Source organism: Callospermophilus lateralis, chromosome 12 (genome assembly GCF_048772815.1).
Source record: "Callospermophilus lateralis isolate mCalLat2 chromosome 12, mCalLat2.hap1, whole genome shotgun sequence".
Taxonomy (NCBI): Eukaryota; Metazoa; Chordata; class Mammalia; order Rodentia; family Sciuridae; genus Callospermophilus; species Callospermophilus lateralis.
Window position 1 is genome coordinate 95,335,647 of NC_135316.1, and position 25,846 is coordinate 95,361,492.

The 25,846-nt window shown below is 39.7% G+C and overlaps 1 protein-coding gene across 2 annotated transcripts in view; it reads left to right on the plus strand.

Moving 5' to 3' along the window:
* The first annotated feature begins 484 nt into the window (after positions 1–484).
* Positions 485–25,846, plus strand: part of Gpc6 (glypican 6) — a 1,045,404-nt gene continuing 1,020,042 nt past the window's right edge. For both annotated transcript variants that reach the window (XM_076872353.1, XM_076872354.1), the window contains exon 1: positions 485–685. In XM_076872353.1, coding sequence (XP_076728468.1) covers positions 526–685 — 160 coding nt within the window. In that variant the 5' untranslated portion in view covers positions 485–525. The remainder of the gene's footprint in view (positions 686–25,846) is intronic.

Sequence of the window (25,846 nt, forward strand, 5' to 3'; positions counted from 1 at the left end):
AACACATACCTCCACGCACACACAGCCCCAAGAACCCCGCGCTCACACCAACATATACACGCGCGCACACACTCGCGCTCGCCTGTCCACCTCCCTCCCGGGAGAGCCGGCGCGCGTTCCCACCTTCGCGGCGCACTCTAGCCAGCAGAGCTCGCAGCGCTCTAGGATTCTGCGGCTCGGGACTCGGATCGCCGCTCTGAACCCCCATGGTCATTTTTTAAACATTTTTTCCTTCTCCTCTTCTTCATTCTTCATTGCACCGTTTTCGATTTGAGGGGATAGCGAAGCAAGGCGGCTGCTTCCCCAGCCAGCCCTGGTTGGCTTTCCATCCTCCATCTGGCTTATAAAAGTTTGCTGAGTGCAGTCCAGAGGGCTGCGCTGCTGGTCCCCTCGGCTGGCGGAAGGGGGTGACTCTGGGCAGCGGCAAGGAGCGCGCCGCTGGCTCTGGCGGGCTTTCGGCTTGAGGGGCAAGGTGAAGAGCGCACGGGCCCTGGGGTTTACCGAGCTGGATTTGCATGTTGCACCATGCCTTCTTGGATCGGGGCTGTGATTCTTCCCCTTTCGGGGCTGCTGCTGTCCCTCCCGGCCCGGGCGGATGTGAAAGCTCGGAGCTGCGGCGAGGTCCGGCAGGCGTACGGTGCCAAGGGATTCAGCCTGGCGGACATCCCCTACCAGGAGATCGCAGGTAAGCGCGGGCGCGCGGCCGGGGCAGGCTGCAGCCTGGGCGGCTGCACGCCCTCTTCCTTTCCCCTGTTGCTGAGTTGGTGTGTTCACTTTCTGTCAGGAATCCTCGGGGCTCTGCGTCTCCCCGCCGGGTGGCGGATGCTCCCGCGGCTTCTCTCGCGGAGGAAGGTGTGCGTCTCCGCTGCCTCATTGTGTGCACACGCGGGAGCACCCTCTTTCCCTCCCGCCCTCCCTCTGCTCTCGCGCCCGGCCACCTCCGTTGTTAGAGCGGGCCAGGCGGGACGAGGAACCGGGGACACTCGGGGACGACCGCGGGCCGAGAGCAGATCGCTAAGCGGGGCACCCACCCCGCGCCTTTCGCTTGGGCAAACTTGGAAGAACTGCGACCGCAGTTTGCCCAGCGCCACAGTCTGAGTGGCGCCTTCTCCGCTCCCGCCTTCGCGCCGGCGGGGACGGCGGGGAGACGCGGAGGGCTCCCCAGCCCCTCTCTCTACTCTCCGGGTGGTTCGGGGAGCTGAGCGCTGTTTGCTCGTGCTGGGGGCGGGCTAAACTTAGGGGACACCCGCCGGAGCCCAGGCCTCCGGACGGCGGCGTTTCAGGGCTGGTTGGGGGACTTCGTGGACTGCCTATTTCAGATTTGGGGCGGGCTTTCCCGTTACGGTTCCTCCGTGCTTCCCTGATTGCGGTTGGTCACTCGTGTTGGGTAGACCCCCCAGCCACCCTGCGCGGTGCCGGGTCCTGAGCGCGGCCTCACCAGCCTGCGGGCTCTCGGAAGCTTAGCCAACTTGCGCGGGTGTCTCAGCTGGGTCTGCGGACCCCGCGTCCCCCGCATGCTCCCCCACTAGCATTCCTCGGTGGAGAGCTCAAGAGCCCCCACCCTTTCTGGGCGCCTGAGTGTGTAGCACTTGGTCTCCAACAACTTGCGCAGCAGGCTGGGTGCCTGTTTTCCAGCTCTTAGCTCCAACCGAATCCCAGCTTTTCTGGGGCTCTGTGAATGAAACGTGTCCGCGAGAGATAATCCTTTGGCTGCGCGAGAAGCGAACTGAGAGAGGCTAAAGGAAACCTGGAGATGCTGTGAGGGCGCGGGCTGCTCAAACCGGGTAGATGAAGTCCTTAATGACCTCAGATCGCCGAGCAAAACGCTGGATTTCCTTCAGCTGCTCTCTGCATTTTGCCAAAGAACTGGATGAAAAGCGTTTTGCAGTTCTCTTAAAAACAGCACAGTTTCATTACGTTGTGGAATTGCTGTTTTATTGTAAGCGATCTCCAAACTCTAAGAGTGAAGGGCTTTACTCACACTGAAATTAACACATTTACATAAATTTGGGCATTACCAAAAAAAAAAAAAAAAAAAAAAAAAAGCGCATATATCCTATAGCGTGGCGCCTTGTATAGAGGGAGCCTTTTCCACTTCACAGCCAGACATTCCCTCCGACTCCAGGCGGAACCTGGGGTGAATTATATGGGGTGAATTATAAGACTACTTTTTCATCCCTGTCACTTCGTGTCTCCCTTTTCCAGAACTCCTTAATTTGTTAATCAATGAATAGAGAGCAACTGCCCTTACAACTCCTTAAGTTTCTTAACTCTCCTTCCTCTTTGTCTATTATTTCATTCTTTTTAATTAATTGATAAGAATCAGCTTTGCTTTGTACCCCCTTCCCTAATCTCAGGGAATTCAACTTTTAAAAGGTTTCTAATATGGACGCTTTAGAAACTTTTTCTCCTCTTATCCTTTTTTTCAAATTGTATCTTTCAAACACAGATATTTCCCAACACGATTTTAGAAGATTTTTCTTTCAAAGAAAAAAATAGTTAAGTATTTTAAAATTGCTTCGGTATTCGTTGGTGGATATGAGACTCTCAGGAGAGCATAGTTCATCCTCAGCACTACAGAAAATCTCCTTAAGAGCAAAGTGAAGACTTTCAGTATAAATGATTTCTGTAGGCAACATTTACTTTCTTGGAGAGCATTCCCAGTGGTTTATATAAATCTTTTAGTAGTATTTTAACAGCAGAGGGCTTTTGTTGTTTATTTTTTTCTCCTCCCTGCTTCTTTACAATTAAGTTCTGCCTATCAGCTATGGATTCCTAAAATGTGTGCGCTCTTAGACTCACTTTCCAGGACAAAGGGCACACTGATGCTGGTGAATATAATCAAGGTCCTGATTACCAGGGTGTAAGAGGCACATTTGATAGGAAAATAATTAATTGAAAGATAATTGTGTTTTTTTGTCTTTTTTTTCCAAAGTAAACTTAATGCTAAAGTAAATTAGGTTTGCTATTGCTTTTGGAATAACCAGTAAGGAAATATGATCAGTTGTAAATGAATAATAATAATTTCACTCTGCTCTAGTTCTTGATAATATTTACACTTGATTATCTAGAATTAGTGAGAGTTTCTATGATGGTTATCCTTTCTTTAAACTCCTTTTCATCATTTGCCTTGTTTAGACATCCAGTGGTTTGCTTGAGAATTGGCATGTGCCATTGGTGGTACCCCAGGAAACCTGCATTTAAAAACAAACTCTTTAGACTTCCCATTCATGAGAAGAACTGTTTCTGGTTGAAGATGTTTGCAGGTAGCTTGCTTAGGGAAATATCTGATCTATAATGAGGGTATTATGGATAACCTTAAGGTTTTACTTAGAACTTGCAGTTGTAAATAATATTGCTTTCTATTCTAGGATAGAGAAGAATTCTTCAGACCATCAGATGAGGGACTGTGATAGATAATATATGAAGTTCTCCTCTCCAAGAGTGCTTGGGAAGGGGCGGTTTACATCATCAATCTTCACTCAGCCCTGATTTTAAACTGTCACAGGCAGATCAGATCGACTCTATCCATCCTTGTTTGAAGACCTCCAAAGAAGAGTGGACTCCTGAGCCCTCTCAGCTCTCCATTCTCATACTTCAGAATTCTCGTGGTGTGGAAATATTTTCACACATCTAGCCAAAAGCCTTCATGGTGTTTAATGCTCATATATTTTCTCATGTTCTAGCTTCTGGGAGGATAGTGAGCAGTAGTAGATCCTCAGCGTGACAGATTCCAGACTTTCCTCAAGCATCAAGTAATCCTGTGTTATCCCATTTTCCAGTCCAACTCATCATGGTGGCTCTAAACTACTCAAGGAACTCCACAGCTGACAGCAGAGCCTGTTGTTTGACTCTGCCACTGTCTTAATCCCCAAGCCTTGTTGGGGTCCTCAGTTATCATACTCTGTAGTTAACAGTGACTTTTGTGATCATGTTTCCATGGCATGTAGCTTCATTTAAATCTCTCATTGAGAAACTGTGCCTATCACCTTTGTAGAGGCATCACCTTAAAAGCATTACCTTAATGAATATTTCTGATGATTTAGTATATGCTAACATTAGCCCTATTTTATGGATGAAAAGATGGAGCAGAAAAGACTTAACTAATTAACTTGGCAAGGATGACCAGGCTAGACGGAAAGCTGAGGCAGGTTGGTGCCAGAGTCTAGAGACCTAGCATGGCCCAGAGCCTTACAGTATTAAGCTTCTAGCATTTGTTGAATAAATGCATTAAGAATGTATTCTAACTCACCTCATACATATATAGCTTCCTTTATTAATCACCCTATGCATCCTTGTAATATCTATAATATCTCAGAGTCACTTTGAATTTGTTTTTATCTTCTCAAGAATTGGCCACATCCCTACCACTAAAATATATTTGTGCATTTTCCTAATCATTTTTTAAAAAATATTTTTGTAGACACAATACCTTTATTTATTTATTTTATCCTAATCATTTTATTGTATTGATATGGCTATATAAAACATAGAAACTAAAGTGCATGTGTTAGTTTGTTGTGGACCTACTGTAATATCAGTCTAACAAAACTTACGATAAGAAGTTATCCATGGGGGTAAGAAGAGGAGGGCAGTTTATCTCTACATATTAAGACAAAAATTATAATGATCTCTATTTTCAATATTTACTTTGCCCTGCTTTCTGTCTCAGGCATTTTGAGAGTTGGGTTGCAGCTAGATGTTAAGATAGCATTAAACTGTTCTCACATCTCTTTGATGTCAGTTTATCAGCTGTTTATCTCAAGGTCTGCAGTAAAAAAAAAAGAAAAAAGAAAAAAATGACAGTCTTTTATTCTCTGCTGATGTACTAACATTTTTTTTTTCAGTCCTTTATTGGCTTCAAAGATACACACACACACACACACACACACACACACACACACACCCTACACATCACACATGCCTGACCTTTGTCAGATAGGCCTTGCCTTTCTTTGGAAACACATCCTGTCCTCTGCTCCCCCAGAAAACCAACTTATTTAAAACATTTGCTGTTAACACATTTTTTATTTGCATGTAGATACTAGATTAACATAAATGGGAAAACTATTCCTCTTTTATTGCCATATTAAATGTCCTACTTTGGGATAAATTATTTAAGTTCCATTTATCTGCCTGCTTCAAAGAATCTGAGGTCTTTGCCCTCTGTTTAGTTAGCTGATGTCTTTAAAGTCCTTTGGATGAACAGTGTGATTTATAAATGAATTAGCTGAACTTCAAATGTTTTTCTTTTTCTTTTTTTTTTTTTTTTATGATTTGGCAGGTCACTAGATTTCTAAAAGAATTACATTAATTCCAGGTATCAAAGCAATCTAAAATCCGGGCTATTAGGAGTGCTACTTGTTAAACTCTTGATTTGGGAATTAATTTTAGAGTGATCCTTGCAAACAGAGTTTTCTTAGCTGATTTAATTAGAGGATAATATGTCATCATTGGGAACAAGAGTTCGTTTAAGTTGACTGATATGCTTTTTTTTTTTTTAACATAAAACTCATCTTTTAATTGCATTGCATCTTAATAGCTTGTGAGTAGAAATGTAGGCCACTCTCAAAATTAATTTAAAATTTACCAGCATTATATATTGTGGCTAAAGATTATGTCATTATGTAAGAAAGTGACTAGTGTTCCTTTAAAATTATGAACACTTATAGAGAATTATCAGGTACTTTTATGCTAAAATGACCTACCTGCATTCACTAGAGTTCTATAGATATGAGTTTGGGGTACAGATTGCAGTAAAATAGTTGTTTTCAAAGTGATTTTAACTACTTAATTTTAGCTTTTATTCAAATATACTACAGTATGATTATAAGACTGTCCCCAGCCCTTATTCTCATCTCTCAAAATTCTAGCAAGGCCAATAAGGTGAATCAGAGTTGTCTTGTCAATATAAACAGCTGTTTAATATTTTTAAAAACTTGGTGTTTATATCCCTAAATTCTGCTTGGCTAAATTCTTTAGCCATATGTAACTCGGCTTAGTTTCATAGATTTCCCCAGTATTATCCAGTTTAAAGTAATTTATATGATATGTAAATTGCTGTAAACTGAGTGTTTGAAAGTGTGATGGAGTACCTGGGACAGCATATTTGTAAGTAAAGGCTTTCATAATGATACATCTTAGCTAAAGATTTCTAAGTTTTAAATATTTTGTATGCAAATATGAAGTTTTTAGTGACTTGGGATGAAAAGTATTTTCTAAACTAGTGCAGTAGTAAGAAAGAAAAATAGAAATTTGATTTCTCATTTATACATTTCTAGATTGTTGATTATTTTAGTAACCCATTCTTCCCTTGTGTATTCTTCCCTTCCTTCCTTCCGGCAATTTTTAAGTTCAGTAATAAATATTTATTGTACACTTACAATGTTAAGTCACTGTGCCACCCGCTTGGTCTAGAGTCCCAGGGAATTTTGATCCCAGCAGGGAGGCAGAAATTCAGGGCACCATTCAAAATGAGTTAACTACAGCTGGGGTGAGTACACAGCATAAAGGTACCTGGCACTGCAGGGACATTTTACAGGAACCTTTGATCTAGGCAGAGGGTTTTAGAAATGTTTCCTTGGGGAAAAGCTCTGGGATCTTGACCATGAGAAACCATCAGTAAGACAAGGGGACAGTGGAAGGTACACATATGTCCTGTAAGCTGAGTACATGGGACACACGAGAAGAGTTCCAAACTCTGAGTAAGGAGTTGTATAGGTGTGAGTTTGGGGTACAGATTACAGTCATCACAGACGTTGCGATGCTTTGTAGAAGTTCAGTTCTGGGAGCTGGGGAGAGGCCAGGTAGTGACCTACGTGACGGACTCAAGGATGCCCCAGCATATCAGCCCAGTGTTTACTTTTTCACAGCAGGTTTGGACTTTTAACTCAAAAGCACACCAGTTTTAAACTCAAGTTCTACACAAGCAGTTGCTTTAAATATAGTACAAAGAAGCAGAGTTTTAACCATTGAGAGTCTGCATGCTTCTGTGTCCTGCTGAACTGCCCCTGTCCTGCTCCCTGGGTATAAGACAATCCCTGGGGCAATAACTGGGAGCTGCTGGTGCCCATTATAGCTCTCTGCCCCAGGGACTCCCCAGCATGTTGTAAAGTGACATTGCCTAGGTACATGATGTCCTTTCTCTCATTGCCTACTCCACTGGGAGTTCCTCTGCCCTTTGGGCATTGGCCCCTCTGTTGGCTCTGGATGGTTTGTCCCTGCAACAGATCTTCCCTTACTTGCAACCAAGTGCCTCTCAATGAAGCACACTGTGTGTTGCCACCTGGAGGTCATGACTTTTTCCTGGATTAGTTGTACAATGCCTTGGGATCAGATGACTTTTGCCTTTGGCGTGAGAGCAAAAAAGTTGTCCAAGAAGTGTTGCTGTCAGGATGTACATGGTTTTGAAGTGTTAGTTTGGTTGTTCCAGAGAGAAAGAACTGAAGGGGAGCAATGTAGAGGAAGAGGCTTGAATAAGCGTGTTGATTATGGGAATGGAAAGAAGGATCAAGAAATAGTAGGCACAGTGGATACTATCACTGGGCCATTAATCAATTAGATATTATTTAGCATCTACTATTTGATTGAAAATTTATAGGTTTTGTGTGTATGAATATAAGAGAGGTGAGGTGAAATTAAGAAAAAAGTGTCCAGAAAACATTAATTGAATTACCAAGGTAATCTAAATACTTTGGCATACACTAAGTCAGCAGAGGATTTTTAAGACTATCAGTGTGGTCCAGAGAGACTTCTCAAATAGGGCCAAATGAAATATTAACTGTCAGGAAATATGGAATTATCAAAGCACATATAATCACCTATGCCCATCATGAAGTGTAAGTCATGGTTCTTTGTGCTGTGGTAGCGTAAAAAGAAAAAAAAAAAAAACTAAAAAAATACCCAAACAAACAAAAAAAACTTTAAAGTTTCAACAAGGTGGAGAATTAACTAAATCGCATCATCATCAGTCCCTAAGATTTAAACTGTGCTGTGTCAATGGCTTAAGTACCAGATATCAATATTTAATTGTATCAAAGAATAAACTGAATCAAAGAATAAAGCAATTTCTTTGACCTTACTAAAAGGTGGTGGCAAAATTTAATTGGGGCCTTGAGGCTGGTTAGCATTTGGCAAAAGACGATGAAAGAAGGTGGCGTTCAGGGAAGAGTTCATATATATGAGCAAACAGGGTGTGCACAGCAAAGAAAGAGATTTGTTAAAAACTTGTGAAAAAATAATACTGAGCATTTCGGGTGGGGTTGGATTTTTGGAGGACCTTGGAAACCCCAGGCTTTGTAGGATGGGACTGAGGTCATCCTTCTCTGTTACTGGCAGTGAAGTGACATGATGAGAGTATTGTTTTAGACCGGGCAAGCCCTACACACAGGATGGATTAGAGAGGAGATCATTAGAACCCCAGGGGGAGCAAAGGAGAACAGTAAGGAGGCCTTTTCAGATACTTAAGCAGGAAATGCTGAGGGCCCTGAGGAGGGTCAGAGGAGAGAAGAGGTCAAATAAGGTCATGCAAGAAGAGGAATCAAAGACAATTTAAATTTTAGTTAATTTTAAAAACTTAAAAACCTGATGATGCTATGTAGAAGTTCCAGTAAAAGCATTTAAAAAGGAAAAACTGTTGAAACTCTTTCCTGAAATAACCTGGGTAAGTTAAGATACTTTTGGCTGCAGATCACAGAGATCCTGACTCCAAAGGCTTATACAACCTGGGAAGGTCCTGAGTTCGCACAGCAGGAGTCCCCTCACAGGGCACTTCTAAAAGTGAGAAGGTAGTAATCTTATAGTGTGTGTCCTCAGGGTGCCACATTCTCTCCACCTTTGTCTCTTCTACCACATCACCTCCATATGGACTCAAGGTGGCTACTGGAGCACTAGGAGTTGACCAAAGCCACCAAAAGGGACTATTTGTCCCTACAGGTTTCTTGGGGGAGACTGTCCTCAGAAGTCCCCAGCTGATGCACACTTCAGTCCAGAATTTCTTCCTCTGCCCGTGCTTTAAGGGAACCTAAAGGGACCATGGACCTTGAGCTGGGCTTGTCACCAGTGTGCCCTCCCAGGGAGATGATGGCCACTGTATTGCCTGCTTCATCTCCATAATCTTAATAAGAATCCCAAGGAATTGAACTGTGATGGAGAAATTTGAGAGAAACTATCCAGACTGCCTGAATTAATTAGGTATTTGGCTTTGTTTCTTTAATCTGGTATTTCTCAACGCTGGGCAGTGGGGAACTGATAAATGTTTAACATTTGGCCTGGGGGGATCTGGGGGGCCCTGATTTGTAGCATCTGCCAATTTCTGTTACAGAAACATTACCATCATGACCAATTTCAAGCTGCCAAGAATTAATAACCAGTTCACAAACTTCTTCAAATTTAATAATCAGTTCTTGCTAGTTGGAAAAAGCCTGGGTCATTGCAGGGAGTACATTTAAAATTATGCGGGACATTAAAACAAAAACAAAACCCAAAACCCTATACCTGAGCTCCATCTTTAGAAATTCCCTGATTTTAATTGGTTTGGGAAGAGAGGCCTGAATTTCTCTCCATCCTTTCCTTCTTCCTTCTTTCTTTTTTGTTTTCTGATGTAATTCTGATGTGATTGTGTGATTGAGATCCAGTGATCTGGAGCAGGGATACTTCATAAACTTTGCACATCAAAATCACTGAAGGAGGGCTGGCTAAATACAAATGGCTAGGGTTCACCTCCTCTAGTCTCTGGTTCAGTAGTTTTGGGCTGGGTTCAAGAATTTGCATTTCTAGAAAGTTTTCTCTGGTGATGCTAATGCTGTTGAATCTTTGGGGGCTACACTCTGAATTCCATTCAAAGTGGGTTTGTTTATTTACGCTTGCAGTGCTAGGGATTGAATCCAGGGCTTCCTGCATGTTAGGCAAGTGCTCTGCCACTGAGCTACATCCCCATCCCTTTTCATTTTATTTTGAGACAGGTTCTCTTAAATTGTCCAGTCTGGCCTTGAACTTGAGATCCTCATAATTCAGTTTAACAAGTATCTGGGATTACAGGTGTGCACCACCACGTGTGGCTCAAAGTGCTTTCAAATACAGGTTTCCTACCTTGATCTTGGATGAGAATCCCAAGAAAGTAGGTTATTTCTACACCCAGAAAATAGGTTAATGTTCCACATGGTACCACAGATCTTCCCAGATTTCTTTAAAAAATTTACCTTGGCCACTAGAGGGACCAAGGAAAAGAGCCATATTATCTGTACCTGGAACTGCAGAAGGGAATCTCCACATTGCTCTAAAGGGGAGATTGGCAGTATTATTTAAAGTTGTACTTTAGGATTCCCACTCTTTCACTATAAGATCCCTGTTTGATAATTTGGCATGCATTCTGTGGATATATATTACTTTTTTTTTCTCTATTATGTATTCCCTATGTAGAAGATTTTGGGTAAAGAAGAATCCCATCCCTTCATGTTCTCTTTGAATAGTTTTCTCTGCTTTAGGCTCTTGGGTGCAGATCTAGCCATTTTTACTGACCTCTAGGCTCTTATGGAAGGAGACTACATTTAAGAGCTGGTCACTTTTCATTTTATGTACATTTAATTAAAGTTACAGCATAATTTATTCTGGGCATGCAAACTTGGGTTCTGTAGGCTTTATCACTTGTCTGTTTGTTCCTTATTAAGGTTCTTAAATTCCTTGAGAAATTAATGTTTTCCTCTATGTGCCCCAGGACAGTCAAGAGAGACTAGCAAGGGCCTGTGCTCCTTAGCTGAATTTCAAGGAACTAGAGATATTTCCTCTTTAAGGCTGCAGGGGTTGAGGCAACTTTCTTTACAAAGAAAGCACTCTGAAATCTTCTAAAAAAATGATGAACAATTTTCACTTATTATTTTATTAATGGGTTAGAATAAGTCAAAAGTCAACAGCACTGGTGAATGAACTTGAAAAAAGCCAACCCAGAGAATAGATATTTTTAAATGATAGCCTAAACAAAAAAAAAAAAAAAAGAGAGAGAGAGAGAGAAAAAGAAAATATTGTCCTTTAGCTCTTTGCTTTTCCCATTATTTTAAAAATAAACCCCAATGATTGGGAGTTTTTAAAACCTCAAAAACTGTAAAATTTAATACAGCCAATAATTTTTTTTTTTTTTTAGTGCAAAAGGCTTAACCAAAAGTTTCTTTAAATATAGTGAAGTAATTTATCATATAAAAAACTAGCCGTGGGAACTAACTTGTAAAACTAACCATCCTCGTATCTTTTCGATTATTTTATGTCTGTAAGAGTCCTATTATTTTAAAGAGATATTCGTGCGAATGAACTGATTTTAGAAGTCAGAGTTTTTTTTAAGACCTTTTATGGATAAGCTGTTGTAAAAAAAAAAAAAAACCCACCAATACACAAATCAAGATTTAATTATGGACTTCTGTTTTTCTATTGGTCTAACCAATTTTTTTCTGAAGCATTTAGGAGCTCTACATGGAAAATAGGAATTTGTAATTCTAAAATTGCTAGCACTGGAAATGCAGGATTCCTGGCACTCCTACTCTGATCTGTTAGGACTTCTCCAGCCATAAATTTGTATTGAACTTGGGAAACATAGTTCACTGTTAGGTTTACATTATCAAGTGCTAATGTGTGAAAGACTTTTATTGTGCTTTTACTACTCACATGATTATGTGGTATCCTACTCAGTATTCTTTCAGAGACTTGGGGGTATTAGAATCATGAGGTCAAGTACTATGTTAAACTCTCAGGCCAACCTTTTTATATGACTGCAATAAAGAATATATTCATTTCACTTACATTACCACATGGCTGTTCTAAAAGGTCAGTTTCAATTGAATATAAAATACTTTGCAAAATGGCAAATCTTATGTCATCAACAAACAAACCTGCTGTGAGTATTTCCTTTCCAGTTTCCATCTTCCCCTCTTTGAACAGTAACTGAAAAATTTCTTAGAATCACTTTGAGATCTTCATCATATAGTAGACATAAAAATTGTACGAACTACAGTTTTCTGTTTTAGTAAAAAAATATGTAGGGGCTGGGTTTGTGGCTCAGTGGTAGAGTGCTCGCCTAGCACATGCAAGGTCCTGGGTTCAATCCTCAGCACCACATAAAAATAAATAAATAAAATAAAGGTATTGGGTCCAACTACAACTAAAAAATAAATAATAAGAAGTACTATACAGAGTAATCGCATTTAAATTTCAGCTAAGTAAACAAGTTAGGTACATTAGGTATTCACAGCACAAAAAATGAAATTATACTTTTTCCATTTTGGTTTTCACAACAGACTTAATAAATGAACTTTGAATGAGTTGCTCAGCCTGGGTTATTAATGTGAAGATAAATGATGTTATAGGAAGTTACCTGCATAAACATAAGCTGATTTCTGTGATTTGATTGGCAATTTATTCTTACCCACAACATGCTTAGCAGACTATGCAGAGGTTTTCAGTTTAAGGAAAGGTTGACTATATATAGAAATATTGGTGAGAATGATCTTAATTGTCTGTGGTAACCAAGGTTGCATTTTGTAATTGGAGTAGCCATTTCCTCGAGCTGCAAAACCTGTAACACACTTTAAAACTAATTTCAAACTTCCTAACCATGAGTATATGAAGCACACCTCTTGACAAAAACCATTGCTATCCCCCTGAAATATTTATTTTCACAAGTAAGACTTTATATTTGAAACAGAGTTTTTAAATGTTCTCTATTTTAAAAGGCCTAGAAACAGTATAATTTGGGGGAAAAAATGAGCCTCTCTCACAATTAGCATAATCAGGAAATAGAGAGAGATGCAACACCAATAAGCCAGAGCCGGCTTTTCCCAGCTCCACAGTTCTGAGAGCTGTCTTCACTCAGGGTGACAATTCCGATTTGAACCTAATTAAGCATTAGGGAGAACCAGCCTCCCAAGAGATAAGCCTGAAGGTTCCTGCAAGTTCAGAGCTGCTGGTTGCCTCCTGAGCACTACTGGGGAGCTACTGTCTGGGGCTTCTGGAAGGTGCCAGGGTTGCCCAGAAGGAGGCTCTGCTGTACAGCGCCAGTCTGTAGGTGCACCACCTTAAGCCACATTGCAGCCTGGTTGCTGTGGAATTGATTTTCACGGCTCATGACAGAAGCTGTTTTCAGCCCATGAAAAGGAAGTGGCTGGGGCTGGTACTCCTAACACAAACAGCAAATTGCTCCATGGCTTTCATAGCATTCGAGGTCTGTTACCTTAAGGTTCTAATGGCCTTTTAACAGTGTTTCCAGCTGAGCAGCAGATGTAAAGGATCCTGAACGTTGAAAGCACTGTTCTTTTTTTCCTCTTCCCTGGAAGAATCATTTTTTTTTTTTTTCCAACAGACATTGTACTAACATCATATCCTAGCATCTATTCAGTGGCATGTTAGATTTAAAAAACGGAAACAAATCCCAGATAAATAGAAAGTACTCTCCGTGCCATAAATCCACCACCTTATTGGGCTCCCTGTCCTGGATTACTGCCCACCAGGAACTGAGGTCACTGAGGATGTGCCTTCACCAGTAATAGTGGTCCCCTGGGGCAATTCCACATCAGGGAACACATAATTAATGGGATTCCTTGAAGCTTCTAAAACCCCTTGTACTTTAAGGCAATTCATTTCAGTCCTAAAAATTGCAGTGTGTTTCTGAAAACGGCACATTTAACTTTTAGACTTCTTCCTGTCTACCTTGGCTTCCCTGTAGGGTGTTTTGCATGCTTTGTCCTCTGTTGGTCACAGCTGTGAAGTGTTTCCCAAATAGGCAGCTGTGTGGGCTCCTCAGCATGGTGAACTGGAAGGCCAAGTTGAAAGAGGTCCATGGAGGGGAATAGGGAGGGGAGTTAAACATGACTGAAAAATTGTCAAATCAGAGTTTTGGATTTTTTTTCCATTTTAAGAATTAGGGAAATTATATGTCTTTTGATTTCACATATCTCCAAGCAGGCTTCATGTTTCCAATCCTCCAGCAGTAACTAGAAGAGGTAAGAGCAAAACAGCCTGGGGGGTCCTCTCTCCAGGAACTTGCCAGTCATACAGGCTCTGGACAGGACCTTCAGGAAGCATGTGAACCAACACCAACTTTGTCCTCAAAGTTGAAACTGCACACATTGCAATTCTTATGTGGAAAGGCATACGACTTCCTCTCCTCCTCTTCTCCTTCCTCCTCTCTCTCCTCTTCACTCCTGTAGCCCACCTGGTTTTCCTCAGGTGCTCCCCCTTTTAGGGTCACAAGAAAAAACATTTTAGTCTAACCTAATTGAAAATCGAGTCTGATCTGTTTGGCCTCTCTGGATCATCCAGTTAATCCTGTGGGGTGCTGGGGTCGTGAGCTGGTGAAGCAGAGACTGCTTTGGCTCTTTGCTCCTCCCCTCAGCCTTTTCTGAACCTTATTCCTGCCTCCACTGCTTCATCTGTAAATGGGGATAACAGCCATGCCTACCTCTCATCTTTGGGATTGCATTAAGTGAATTCACATTCATAAAATTCTTAGACCACTGCCTGACATATAATAAATGCTTGTCAGTTAGCAAAGAATAGATAAGAAAATCAACATCTGAGATGAGGGCAGGAGTGAAAGGGAGTGACTCCACCAGGAGAGAAGACCTGTTCCTTGGGTTCATCCCATCTCCAGGGTCTGGCTGGTCTGAACTGCTGACCTGAGACCTAGTCTTGTTCACCGTCACATTGGCCTTTGTGGCCCAGAGACCTCCTAGCCTGTCCCTCACCTGGCCTCCAGCCTTGCTCACTTGGTGTGGTAGGACCATGACAAACCTTCTGGTTTGCAAACCCGCTGCTTTCTGAGTGTTCCCAGAGGGTTCCAGGGACTTCTGGGCTTGGTGTGTCCACCATGATGTGGGGTTTAGCCTTTGCTCCGAGTTTACCCTAAGCTTGGTGCCAGGTAGCCCACCAAGTAACCTCCTCCCAGAGTCCTACACAGGATTTAGGCCCCAAATCCTGCTTCTCTTTGGCTTCCCCAAATTAAGTCAAAACTCAGGGAGGAGCAGGTGGGTGATTTGGCAAACATTACCTTCTGTCCTCCTCCCTCTGCAAAGGACATTTTGGGCCCCAAAATGTGGGTTTACTGCTTTCTGGCTGGACCTCAAGCCCTTCAGCCAGATTTAGAAACATCCCCCAGCAGATCTTCATGCCCTTAGCAATTTAAGGGGCAAACAAATGGAATCCATTAAGTCTTTGCAAAATAGTATCCCAATTAAATAAGCAACATGAAAACTTCTGAAGACTCTGAAACACCCTGCAAATTGGAAAGACTATGAAGTCTTTACTTCATGGGAATCTTTGGACTCCCTGGCAGATGCCATAGAAGTAAAGGGACCTAATTCTTTGTTTTGTGCTTAAAAATTGGCTCTTTTAAGTTTCTCTTACTTTTCTCTTTGAACCCCAGATTCCTTACCTATATAAAAGGGAAATAATACTGCCTGACTCCTAACATTTTTTTTGTGAAGCATAAGGAGCATAATGCACGTGACCATCCTGACAAAGAGAGGCCTCAAAGTAAATGTGACTTCTCCTTTTTCTAGTTCCCTCCTGGGATGAGAAATCCTCTATTTCATAGTCAGAAGAGGAGAGAAAACCTAGTAAGCTGCAATTTCCTCTTTAGACCTACTCATTTTAAATTTCCTTTTATGATGCGCTTCTGAAAGAGAAGCTGTAAGAGAACTTTAAAAGGTGGTCTTAAAATGCTATTAAATGTCACATAGAAAATCTTTCAAAAACATTTACTTTCTCTTCTCTTTGGTTTCTCTGCTTGGAAATGGCACTGAAGCTTCTCTGATGCCATTTTCACAAGTTTCTGTTGGCCTTTGTAGGCAGAATGATCTATCTTTGGCTGCACTTTGTTTTAATTTGCTTGTTGTTTTCTTTTTACTGACAAAATAATTGTGCATATTTATGGGGGATAGTGCAGCAATTCAATACATGCATATAGCGTGTAATGATCAAATCAGAGTAATTAGAATTTCCATTTCCTTACATATTTATCATTTCTTCAGATTTGGAGGCTTTGAATACTTCTCTTCCAGTTCTTCATAAATATTTTGTAGGTTGTGAACTGTAGTCAATCCACTGTGCTGTAGAAGCTAGAACTTATTTCTGCCATTTACTTGTGTTTTAGTTCCTGTTATCTAACTTCTGATCCCTCTTCTACCTCCGCCCTTCCTTATAATCACTATTCCATTCTCTTCTGCTTTTGAGATCAACCTTTTTTAAGCTTCAACATATGAGCAAGAATATGTGGTTTTGTGTTTTCTGTGCCTGGCTTATGTCACCTCATGTAATATCTTCCAGTTCCTCCATTTTGCTACAGATGGCATTATTTCATTCTTATTTAGGACTGAATAATGTTCCTTTTACATGCCACATTTTCTTTACCCATTCATCTGCCAGTGGACCTCAGTTGATTCTACATTTTGGTGAATATTGTTGCAAAAACATGTAAACACAGGTACTTTGATACACGAATTTTGATACACCAATTTCATTTGATACACCCTTTGATACACTAATTTCATTTCCTTTATGTCCAGAATTAGAATAGCTGCATTGTTTGGTAGTTCTGTTTTTAATTCTTTTGAGGAACTTCTATACTGTTTTTATAATAATCTCCATTCCTACTAGCAGTGTAAAAGTTCCCTTTTCTCCAAATAATTTCCAGCATTTTTTTTTTTTTTTTTTTTTTTTACAAACAGTCATTTTGACTGGGGTTTGATGATATCTCATTGCAGTTTTGATTTGCATTTCCTTGATGAAGTCAAACATCTTTTTCATTTACATGTTGGCTCTTTTAATTTGTTTAAACCAGTGGTTTTCAAAGTGGAGTGTGAGTCAGAATCACTCAGAAGATTTGCTCAAACATGGGCGGCTGAGCCCACCATGCTTCTGGTTCCGTGGGTATGAGAAGGTGCTCCAAGACTTGTGTTTCTAATAAATTCTCAGGGGATGCTGGTGCCACCAGGCCCTGGATCACTCTTTGATAACTACTGTCTTAACATTTAAACCTTTTCCTATCATCAGTTCACTCTGTTCTCTAGTGGCTTGAGAATAAATTTTAAGCATCTTGGTTTAACTTTCAAGAACTCAAATTGTCTTTCTAACTTCAGGTCAAGCACTCTTCTAGAAAAGTGTCCATCTGATAAAAACTTCTTCACTAAATTCATTTTTCTTCTGTACTCATATCATTTGTTCACACTCAGTACAATACTGAACTGCCTTCCCTGCTTTTCTCTTCCAAGTAAAGTTCAACCCAGCTAAAATTCACCTTCAGTTACCCTCAGAACCCTCTTCAGATTCACTGGTCCAAGGCCACCCAATTCCAGTTTCTTCCACTGCCAAGCTTGGGTAGTGTTTTAGTCAGCTTTTTTTTTTTTTTTTTTTTTTTTTTTGTTCCCAAAGACCTGATAAGAATAATTAAAGGAGGAAAAGTTTATTTGGAGCTCAAGGTTTCAGAGGTTTAGTCTATGGTTGGCTGACGCCATAGCTGTGAGCCTGAGATGAAGGAGACATCATGGCCAGAGGGCATGGCAGAGGGAAAGCAGCCCAGAACAGGGCCATGGTGAAGCAGGGAGAGAGGGAGGGTGGTGGGAGAAGAGAAAGAAAGTAAAAGAACACACTTTACTTACCAGGGACAAAATGTAAACCCCAAAGGGAGGCCATCAGTGACCTACTTCATCCATCCTGCCTACAGTTACGCCCAGTGAATCCATTTCAGTGGATTAATCCACTGATTAGGTTAATGCTCTCATAACCCAATCATTTCACCTGTGAACACTCCAGCATTGTCTCACACATGAGCTTCTGTGGGTCCTGTCCTATCTAAACCACAACAGGTAGTGTCTGTCTTACCTTTGGTAAATGAATCAAGTTATATTCTCATTTTTCTTGCATCCTTTGAAATGAGGTGCTTGGTTTTGGCTTCCTGGATTTGCCTCTGAGATATCTGAGGATACACTTAACACAGACTTGTTTCCCTGAAGCAGAATGCCTGAGCTTAGTAGGTTTTCAATAAATAATTAACTACTCCTTGATTGCAATTATAAAAAAGACTTTTTTTTTTTTTTTTTTTTTTTTTTTTTTTGCCTGGCAGGCCTTTCAGACAACTTAGAGTAAGGTCAAAATTAAATGGTGTAATGTAAAAACACCCTTATATTTCCTTTGAAAGATTGCTACTGATAAGCTCTATTAGCTGAGGCCAGTGGAAATCAATTTGAAGAAGTCTCGACCAGCAGGGTTTATTGTGTGGAACATGCATTTTGTTGCTTTTATTTTATACTAAAGCATAACATTTCTCCCACGGAAGCATTGCCATATATAGGTGTATGGATATCAAAATGTTTTTTTAAAACATGTGGCATATTTTAGCTATCACTGACAGCCATTTTCAAATACCTGAAAAGATTAGAGAAGTTAAGTGTAAAGAGTACTCTCAATGGCACTGACATTTCCTGGGAGATAAAGAAGCTGATAGAGAGGAAAGTTAGTTTAAAAAGTCAGGCCTAGGGAGAAAGCAATCAAGTTGTACTGCCTTTGGAATGATCTATTTACGGCGGAGGCTTTGAATAATAAATTGTGCTTCTGGCATGGACATAGGAACCACTTATAATTTTGTGAATTCCATTTTTAGCCGTTACCTACTTAGGGCCTCCTCCATATGTCAGCACAGGTTGGTAACAATTTATTTTTAATTGCTAGGCTAAAAGAGCAGCACTCAGTTTCCTTGCCCTAGAGGACCACATGGTGTAGTGAAGATGGACATACAGATGAGCCACTTGCCTGTGATGTGGGAGTGCAGGGATGAAGACATAGGTTGCCAGGGGACAGGTAAAGGTAACCCATTGGAGGGAGAGGCTGGAGGGGGGTCAAGGTTGAGTTAAGGGGTTCTAAAGTCCTTTTTCCCGTCTTTTGTGGAATAATTCATTTCTTATATGGTATTAACAGGTCTTGCAGATGAGTGGGTGGACTCTACTTATATTGTAAATATGGAGGTTAAATTCCCCTGTCACATAGATCATGCCCTATAGGAACTCCTTCAGAAATGGACGGCTCTGTTATTCTGCAAAGCTGGCCTTTCATCTTTGGTTACGTAGCTAGAACATGCTTTATCCTTAGGAAGTTGTGTCAGAATACCAAAGAAGGTGTTTAATCCCAAGTTATCTTAGTTCCCATATGTCTAATAAAATTTCTAGAGAGAGATTAGGAAAATAACTACTTGTCATATATGATTATCCCTACTAAAGATGTGGTTTTAAATGACACTTAATCCTACCACTTCATATACAAACATTCTTTTAGCAAAAATTAGTACGCTGTGTATTTTTAAAAATTCACAGATGTAACTATCCTCTGAAAGTGTGTAAGCTTGCCTAAAGAAGTAAATATTTTGATAATCCAAGATGACACTAATAATGTGGCTATTTTTGTCAAAGGAAACTAGAAGGAACAATTTATGTTGGGACTCTCACTAAATTTCTTATGTAGATGATGCAGTGCGTAGTCCCACTTGGAGAAAAGGTGAAACAAGTTGGCTTTTTTTTTTTTTTTTGGTGTCTCCATATTCTGCCTTGGTGCAATTTTTAGTTCTTCTGTATGTTTTCTGTGATGTTTGAAATGGAGCATTTAATCTCTTGTGCTGTTACAGTTTGCATAGGACATTTAAGCAAGTTCTAAAATTATAAATAATATAAAGAGTGGACACCCAGATGATAGCAAACAGAACAATTCTTCCTTTCAATAAAAGTCTCCATTCCCATGTGGACAGCAGTATGTTCTCTTCTTAAAAGCAGCAGCTGCAAACCCAAAACAATCGGACAAACCAAAAAACCACTCAAGAAGGCACACACGCTAATCTAAGTTGTAAAATATTTCTGATAGCTCAGCAGAGACTTAGTCTGTCAGGAGCACGCCTCTGTTTATGGAGCTGGTAAAGAGCCAGAAGGCTTCCAGTCTTCTGTTCTTTGAGGAGGCTCTGCCTGGCCAGCTCAGTGCTCCTGTCCTGCAGGGTTAAACTGAAGCATGACTCAGATATATTAAGAAACAAACACTTGTCTTTTCAGAAGGCAACAATCGAAGCAATAAGTGAATCCCAGAAATAGTTTTAATGGAAATTAGCCCAGATTTTTTTTTAAATTGACGTGTACAGGTAATCTTTCTTTTTGAACACAGTGTTAATTTTTGGGGGGAGTTTATTTCCGTGTGGGATTCAGGTTCTGCATGTGTGTATGTCTTTGTGAGGCAGATGGCTCCATGCTTGTGACATATCTCCTAATAGAACCCTTGTAACCTTGAAGGTGCTGTTTGTTTTCTAATTGGTCTGCTGACTTCTGAATGAAAAGCACAGTTGGTCAAAAATATTGAATATATACTCTTGGGAGTCCATTTCTTAAACAGTAGACTTAATTTTCTAACTTAGAAAATATAAGCCTGTATACAAAGTATATGGTTCTCGAGTTTGGAGAGGACTGTTGTTTGTGTGTGGGTCCATCCCTCACCACAATAAATAATAACTTCATCAAAATTGTGTTAAGGTCTAATAATGTGAAGCCTGGTTGCTGAAGCATTTGTTTCAGTCATGATAGACTTATTAATTACGTTTTTAAATCTCTAAACAAAGTTTCTCTGTTTCATTTGGGAAAATGAGACAGAAACTAACAGCACTGTGATTAAAAGGTGCTTTCCCATGGACAGTACATCATCATTTCTTTTTGTAGGATGTGTTTAGTAGGGATAATTCCTCCTCTAACCTGTCATATTTTATTAGAACATTTTTGAGCAGAAATCACTTTCTAACTTGTTATTATAACTATAAAATATAACTATCTAGTATATTTGAAGAGTTGACCATTAATCTCTAAACTCCTAGAAGAAGGATCATGTTTGATTTGTCTCAGCATAGCCCACAGTGCCAGGAATGGATAAAGCATTTGGTGTCCATGCACATGGGCCAAACAGTGTCATAACCTGGTCTTCCATTTGAGTTCTAGAAAGCCGTCCTCAGGTACATGTCAACCAACTCACACATCTTCTCTGTCATGAGCAGTATTCTGAATGCTACTGGGCATTTGCTAACATCCATGCATGGTGTTTCTACTTTAATTTCAGCAGAATTTTTAGCACATGAGCTTTCGGTCCTCAAAGAGCTTACACTGTAGGTGGGACAGTGTACAGTGTGATGTGAGGTATTTTCAGTCGAGAACTGATATTGAGATATTTCTCTTCCATATACATTAGTAATATAGGTGATAAAATTTATATTTAGATCTAGCTAAACATTTTACATTATTGTCCCTATTCTAATTTTTAGAGAGAGAGATCACCCTTGTATTTTACCTGTAACTTTGCCTCTGAAAAAAAAAGTCATTACCTTTATGATAAGTAGAATGGTCTATTCCATTGATCTTTTTGAAAAGATGGACTCTTTTCTCTTGGTATAATGAAAGTTTCAAATGATTGACCTTTCCATATAGTTGAAGTTTGCCCTTTAATGAGATGAAACAGAATTGAGATAAACCATGGATATTGCAGTGAGATTGCTAAAAATGGGCTTCATGTTCAAACAGTATTTTTAAAAAAAATTTATAATGAAATAGCACATTTATTGAGCTCTCTCTAAGTTTCACATACTGTTTTAAACTCTTGTAGTATCTTGCATAATCCCTACAACATCTTTTCATCATTGGTATAATTGTTCACATTGTGAACAATGTATGGTGAACTTGTTCATGGGTATTGGTAGGTCAGTAAATGAGCAGATTCCCAAAGCCCAAGTATTACACTATCATCTAGGTGAAGAGTTTGCTTTTTCTATTGCAAGTGAGGAAATTTAACCTTTTCAAGAAAGAAGATAATTTTTTCACATTATTGGCCTATGTACCATTAGTTGCAATTCTTTCCAAATATTAAGTAGCATTTAATCTTAGTTACTAGAAAAAGTAAAAAGTAGCACAAAATGATTCTAGTACTGAGACAGCTCTAGAGTGTAGGAGCAAGCGACAATTTATTATTAGTATCAACTTTTGAGATACTTTGTGGTTACTCAGGGTGCTCGCATCTGAATCCCCTGGCTAGGTTTGAGAAATCATTATCTTTTTGAGTGTTGATGGAGGCAGAGCTCACCTCCAGTTACAGGAATGAAAATGGCAGATGCTGGGCTTCCCAAGCACCCTTTTCATCCAGGATGTCGGTCCATGACCTATAATCTATCTCTCCTGCTTTTCATTGGCTGTTGGAAACTCAAAGAAGCAGGAAGAGTGAAGAATTCATTCTGGATATAGCAGTGGCTTTGCAGCACTAATGGAGTGACCTGTGGTGAGTTTCAGGAAGTGTTCAACAGTGCCCCCTATGGGTGGCATTTGGCTGTGCTCATGGCTGATGGTTCTTCTGTACCTACTTGTCTTCTAAGCCTACTTCTTCATGCCCGAGTTCCTACCAGGGAGTTTTTTTCTGCTTCAACATTGGTTGGTCTCTGTAGCACACCAGTAGGCATCCAATGGAGGGTGGGAGGAAAAACATTTTAGAGTTCATTTTAGTTAAAATTAGCTCCAGGTCACTCCTGAAGGTGGAAAGCAATGGTATGTATCTGGCTAATGCAAATGAGTACAGACTTGATGGAGAAATGCATTTTAGTGGTAAGTTATTGTTCACTATGGCTATTACTTTAGAAACACATTCCATTTTCTCCTAAATTTCTTTCAGTTGTGATTTCTCATTCTGTGTTTCTCTACTTAAGAGCTAACATACACCTGATACTGTGCTGAGTTCCATTACATAGGCTTCTATTGAGCCTGGCTTCCAGAACAGGTCTAGGCACTGGAGGGACTGATTAATGGATTTCTAGAGGGGGTTAAGTCTTAGGAGCTGAACTGTTTAAGGTTAGGAGACAGGCGGAAAGTTAAAGGGGGAATATAATTAAGGCTTTGTGTATCATTGGATGCTTCTTAGGAATTGGCATCAATTTTTTTCCTTTCTTATCTTTGGTCTTACCAAGTGAGCATAGTAACCAGAATGTGCTGACTTTCAGACACTTGGGAATCTAAGGACTCTATAAGGTGTGTACAATACACATGCTAATTGTGTTCCCATTGTATGATTCTTTGGTAAAATCGTCAATTTTGAGATATTATTTGGTGGCACTAATAGATTGGTGTTACTTCAACACAGTTGTTAGATGTCACTGCTTATGTCTTTTCAGATATAAACTGTCTTTTCAGTGTAAACTCAAAAGAGAATAAGAAATTAAAACTGACTTTTGAAGTTCTGAATGTATTTACTTTGATATAGATGAGTTTTAGGCATTGTACAAACATCAATGGAATGGAAGATTTTTATAATATGAAGTTGGTGTTAAATGAAGAATAAATAAGAAAGAAAATTGCAAATGTTTGTAGTGATGTTTATTGTACTCTTCTACCAGGTTACTCATTTTAAGAAAAATTTTAAAAAAGCAATATAATTAATTATTGATGGATTCAGCAATGGTACCTTTATTTTAGTAAATTCTAACTTGTAAGAATCTTTGTTGAGGAGATTCAATATATACCAATAAATCAGTTAATTTGAGTATTAGCTAGTGGATTAATATTTTTGTTTATAATTCAGCCATCATTTTAAAAGAATTTTAGTAAGACCATTTACTTTGCTAGGCTTTGTTAATAAAAATCAGTCATTGACATATCAGCCAAATCTACATCTAAAACTTGTAAAATATGGAAAAGTACTTTAGTGTTAGAATATAGAAGATGAAATTTTAAGAATATCAAAGTAAATACCTTTTGTTAATAGACACTCTTGGGATTGTTACCCCAAATAAAACCTGTTAGATGAATATTTTTATAATAATTGAGACTGTTAGTAAAAAACTATCCATTTCCTTAATTTATAATGTTATTGGTCAGTACCTAGGGCACTGTTATATTTAAATCATATTATAGGATAATTTGGTAAAGCATTATTGTACTTGAGGAAAATCATAAACAAGATTTAAATTTTAAATTTGGTTGACATCTGGATTTTGAGTCCTTCTGCTTGTTTATTATGGTGCTGATGGGGGGAAGTTATGAAAGCCACTGTTGGATTACCCAATAAGCACACCAGGAATGCACATAGGACACCAAGAAATAGGGGCATCAGAAGTATTTTGGGAAAAAATAATATTTTAAGCAATGTAATAGTCATCAGGTTAACAATTAGAATTTGATTGTATTTCCTTTCATTTTATTTGTTGTTCAAGTGCCAAAATGAAACTGTTGTTTGGGTTAAGTTTTAATTATGCATTGTCAAGGTGGGTGGAGGGATGCACCATTATCTTTTTCATACTTACAGTCAGACACCTTTTCCAAATTCCTTTGAAATACAAAGAAAATTCCTTCACTAACAGATAATTTTTTTCAGAACCAAAGGCAAGGCTCTTATTGCTACACCGGCAAGAACCAAGATGTATTACTGTCTTCAGATTCCCTTTTGAAGACTGAAGCCTGTATTGATTAGTGAGTGCTTTGTTCCCTCTGGGAAGCCAGTTCCATCAGGTGTGGGCAGTTAGGAAGAAAGGAACTTATAGAGCCTGGCTCAGGAAGCATGAGAAGGGACTGCAAAACCAGAGTGATTGCAAAATGGTCCTTATTGATGCTTTCAATACAGTTATTCCAAATTCAGAGAATTGTCTGTTTTTTAGGCTTTCTCAGGGTTCCCACTTTCTAAGAATACTTCTTCTTTTTTCTTTTTGGTACTGGGAATTGACCCCAGAGGCACTTAACCACTGAGCCACATGCCCAGCCCTTTTTCACTTTTTATTTTGAAACAGTCTCCCTAAGTAGCTTACGTCCTTGCTTAAATTGCTCAGGCTGGCCTTGAACTTGTGATCCTCCTGCCTCAACCTCCTGGAATTACAGGTGTACACCACCACACCTAGCTCCTCTAAGAATATTTTTAGCAATTAGTTTTTGAGAGTTGTGTGATCATACGCTATGGTTTGAAAATGAGTTCAGCTTTCTCTGCTAGTACTTTTTTCCCATATTAGTTTATTTGAAACAGCTGGCTCTAGATGCAGCACGATTATTGCTTTTCAACATTCTAACGTGTATATGTGTATATTGCCAATTCTAGATAAATCAATTTTGTAATTTCTTTGCATGGGGAAAGTAATAAAAGAAACTCCATATTCCTAGGGAAACTGGGTGTAAGTACACCACACCAAAGTTTCCTGAGAAGCAGGGCTGCTGCTTGAAGATTTTCAGTTTCTCTAGGGATAGGCTTATGTAGTTTCATTTGTTTCAGATGTACTTTGCCCAGGGTTGGACAAATAGATAAGCCTCTTAACTGGCGGATTTAACTGATTATCTGTTCACTTTTGAGGTGTTAACCTGCGGTTTAGTGAAAAATATTGAGGATAGGCAAATGTTGATCAAGAAAAGCAGATTAATAAAGATGAAGTAACTTTGGTGTTTCTGGCATTATTCACATTTTTTTCTCTTTGTATACACACACACACACACACACACACACACACACGCTTATATATATCGTATTTTTTTTTTTTTTTTACATTAAGTTAGTAATGAAGTGCCCATGTTGGAGTCAGGCTATGTAAATGCTGATTTTATAAGACTGTAACATTGCTGAGTATACAGGAAATAACCCCTACAACCCTCAGCTTTTTACATTTTTGGGCAAATGCATGGCCCTTTGAAATGTTTCACAACTTTTTCTTGGCTCATAGAGTTTTTCTCAAGGCAAAAATAACATTTACCTTTCTCAGGTGCAAACTTTAGGGGACAACAGTGACCATTACTTTGGGGACAGTGCCTTCAGAGGTCTCTTGAGAGAAAAGGAGGGAGGATTC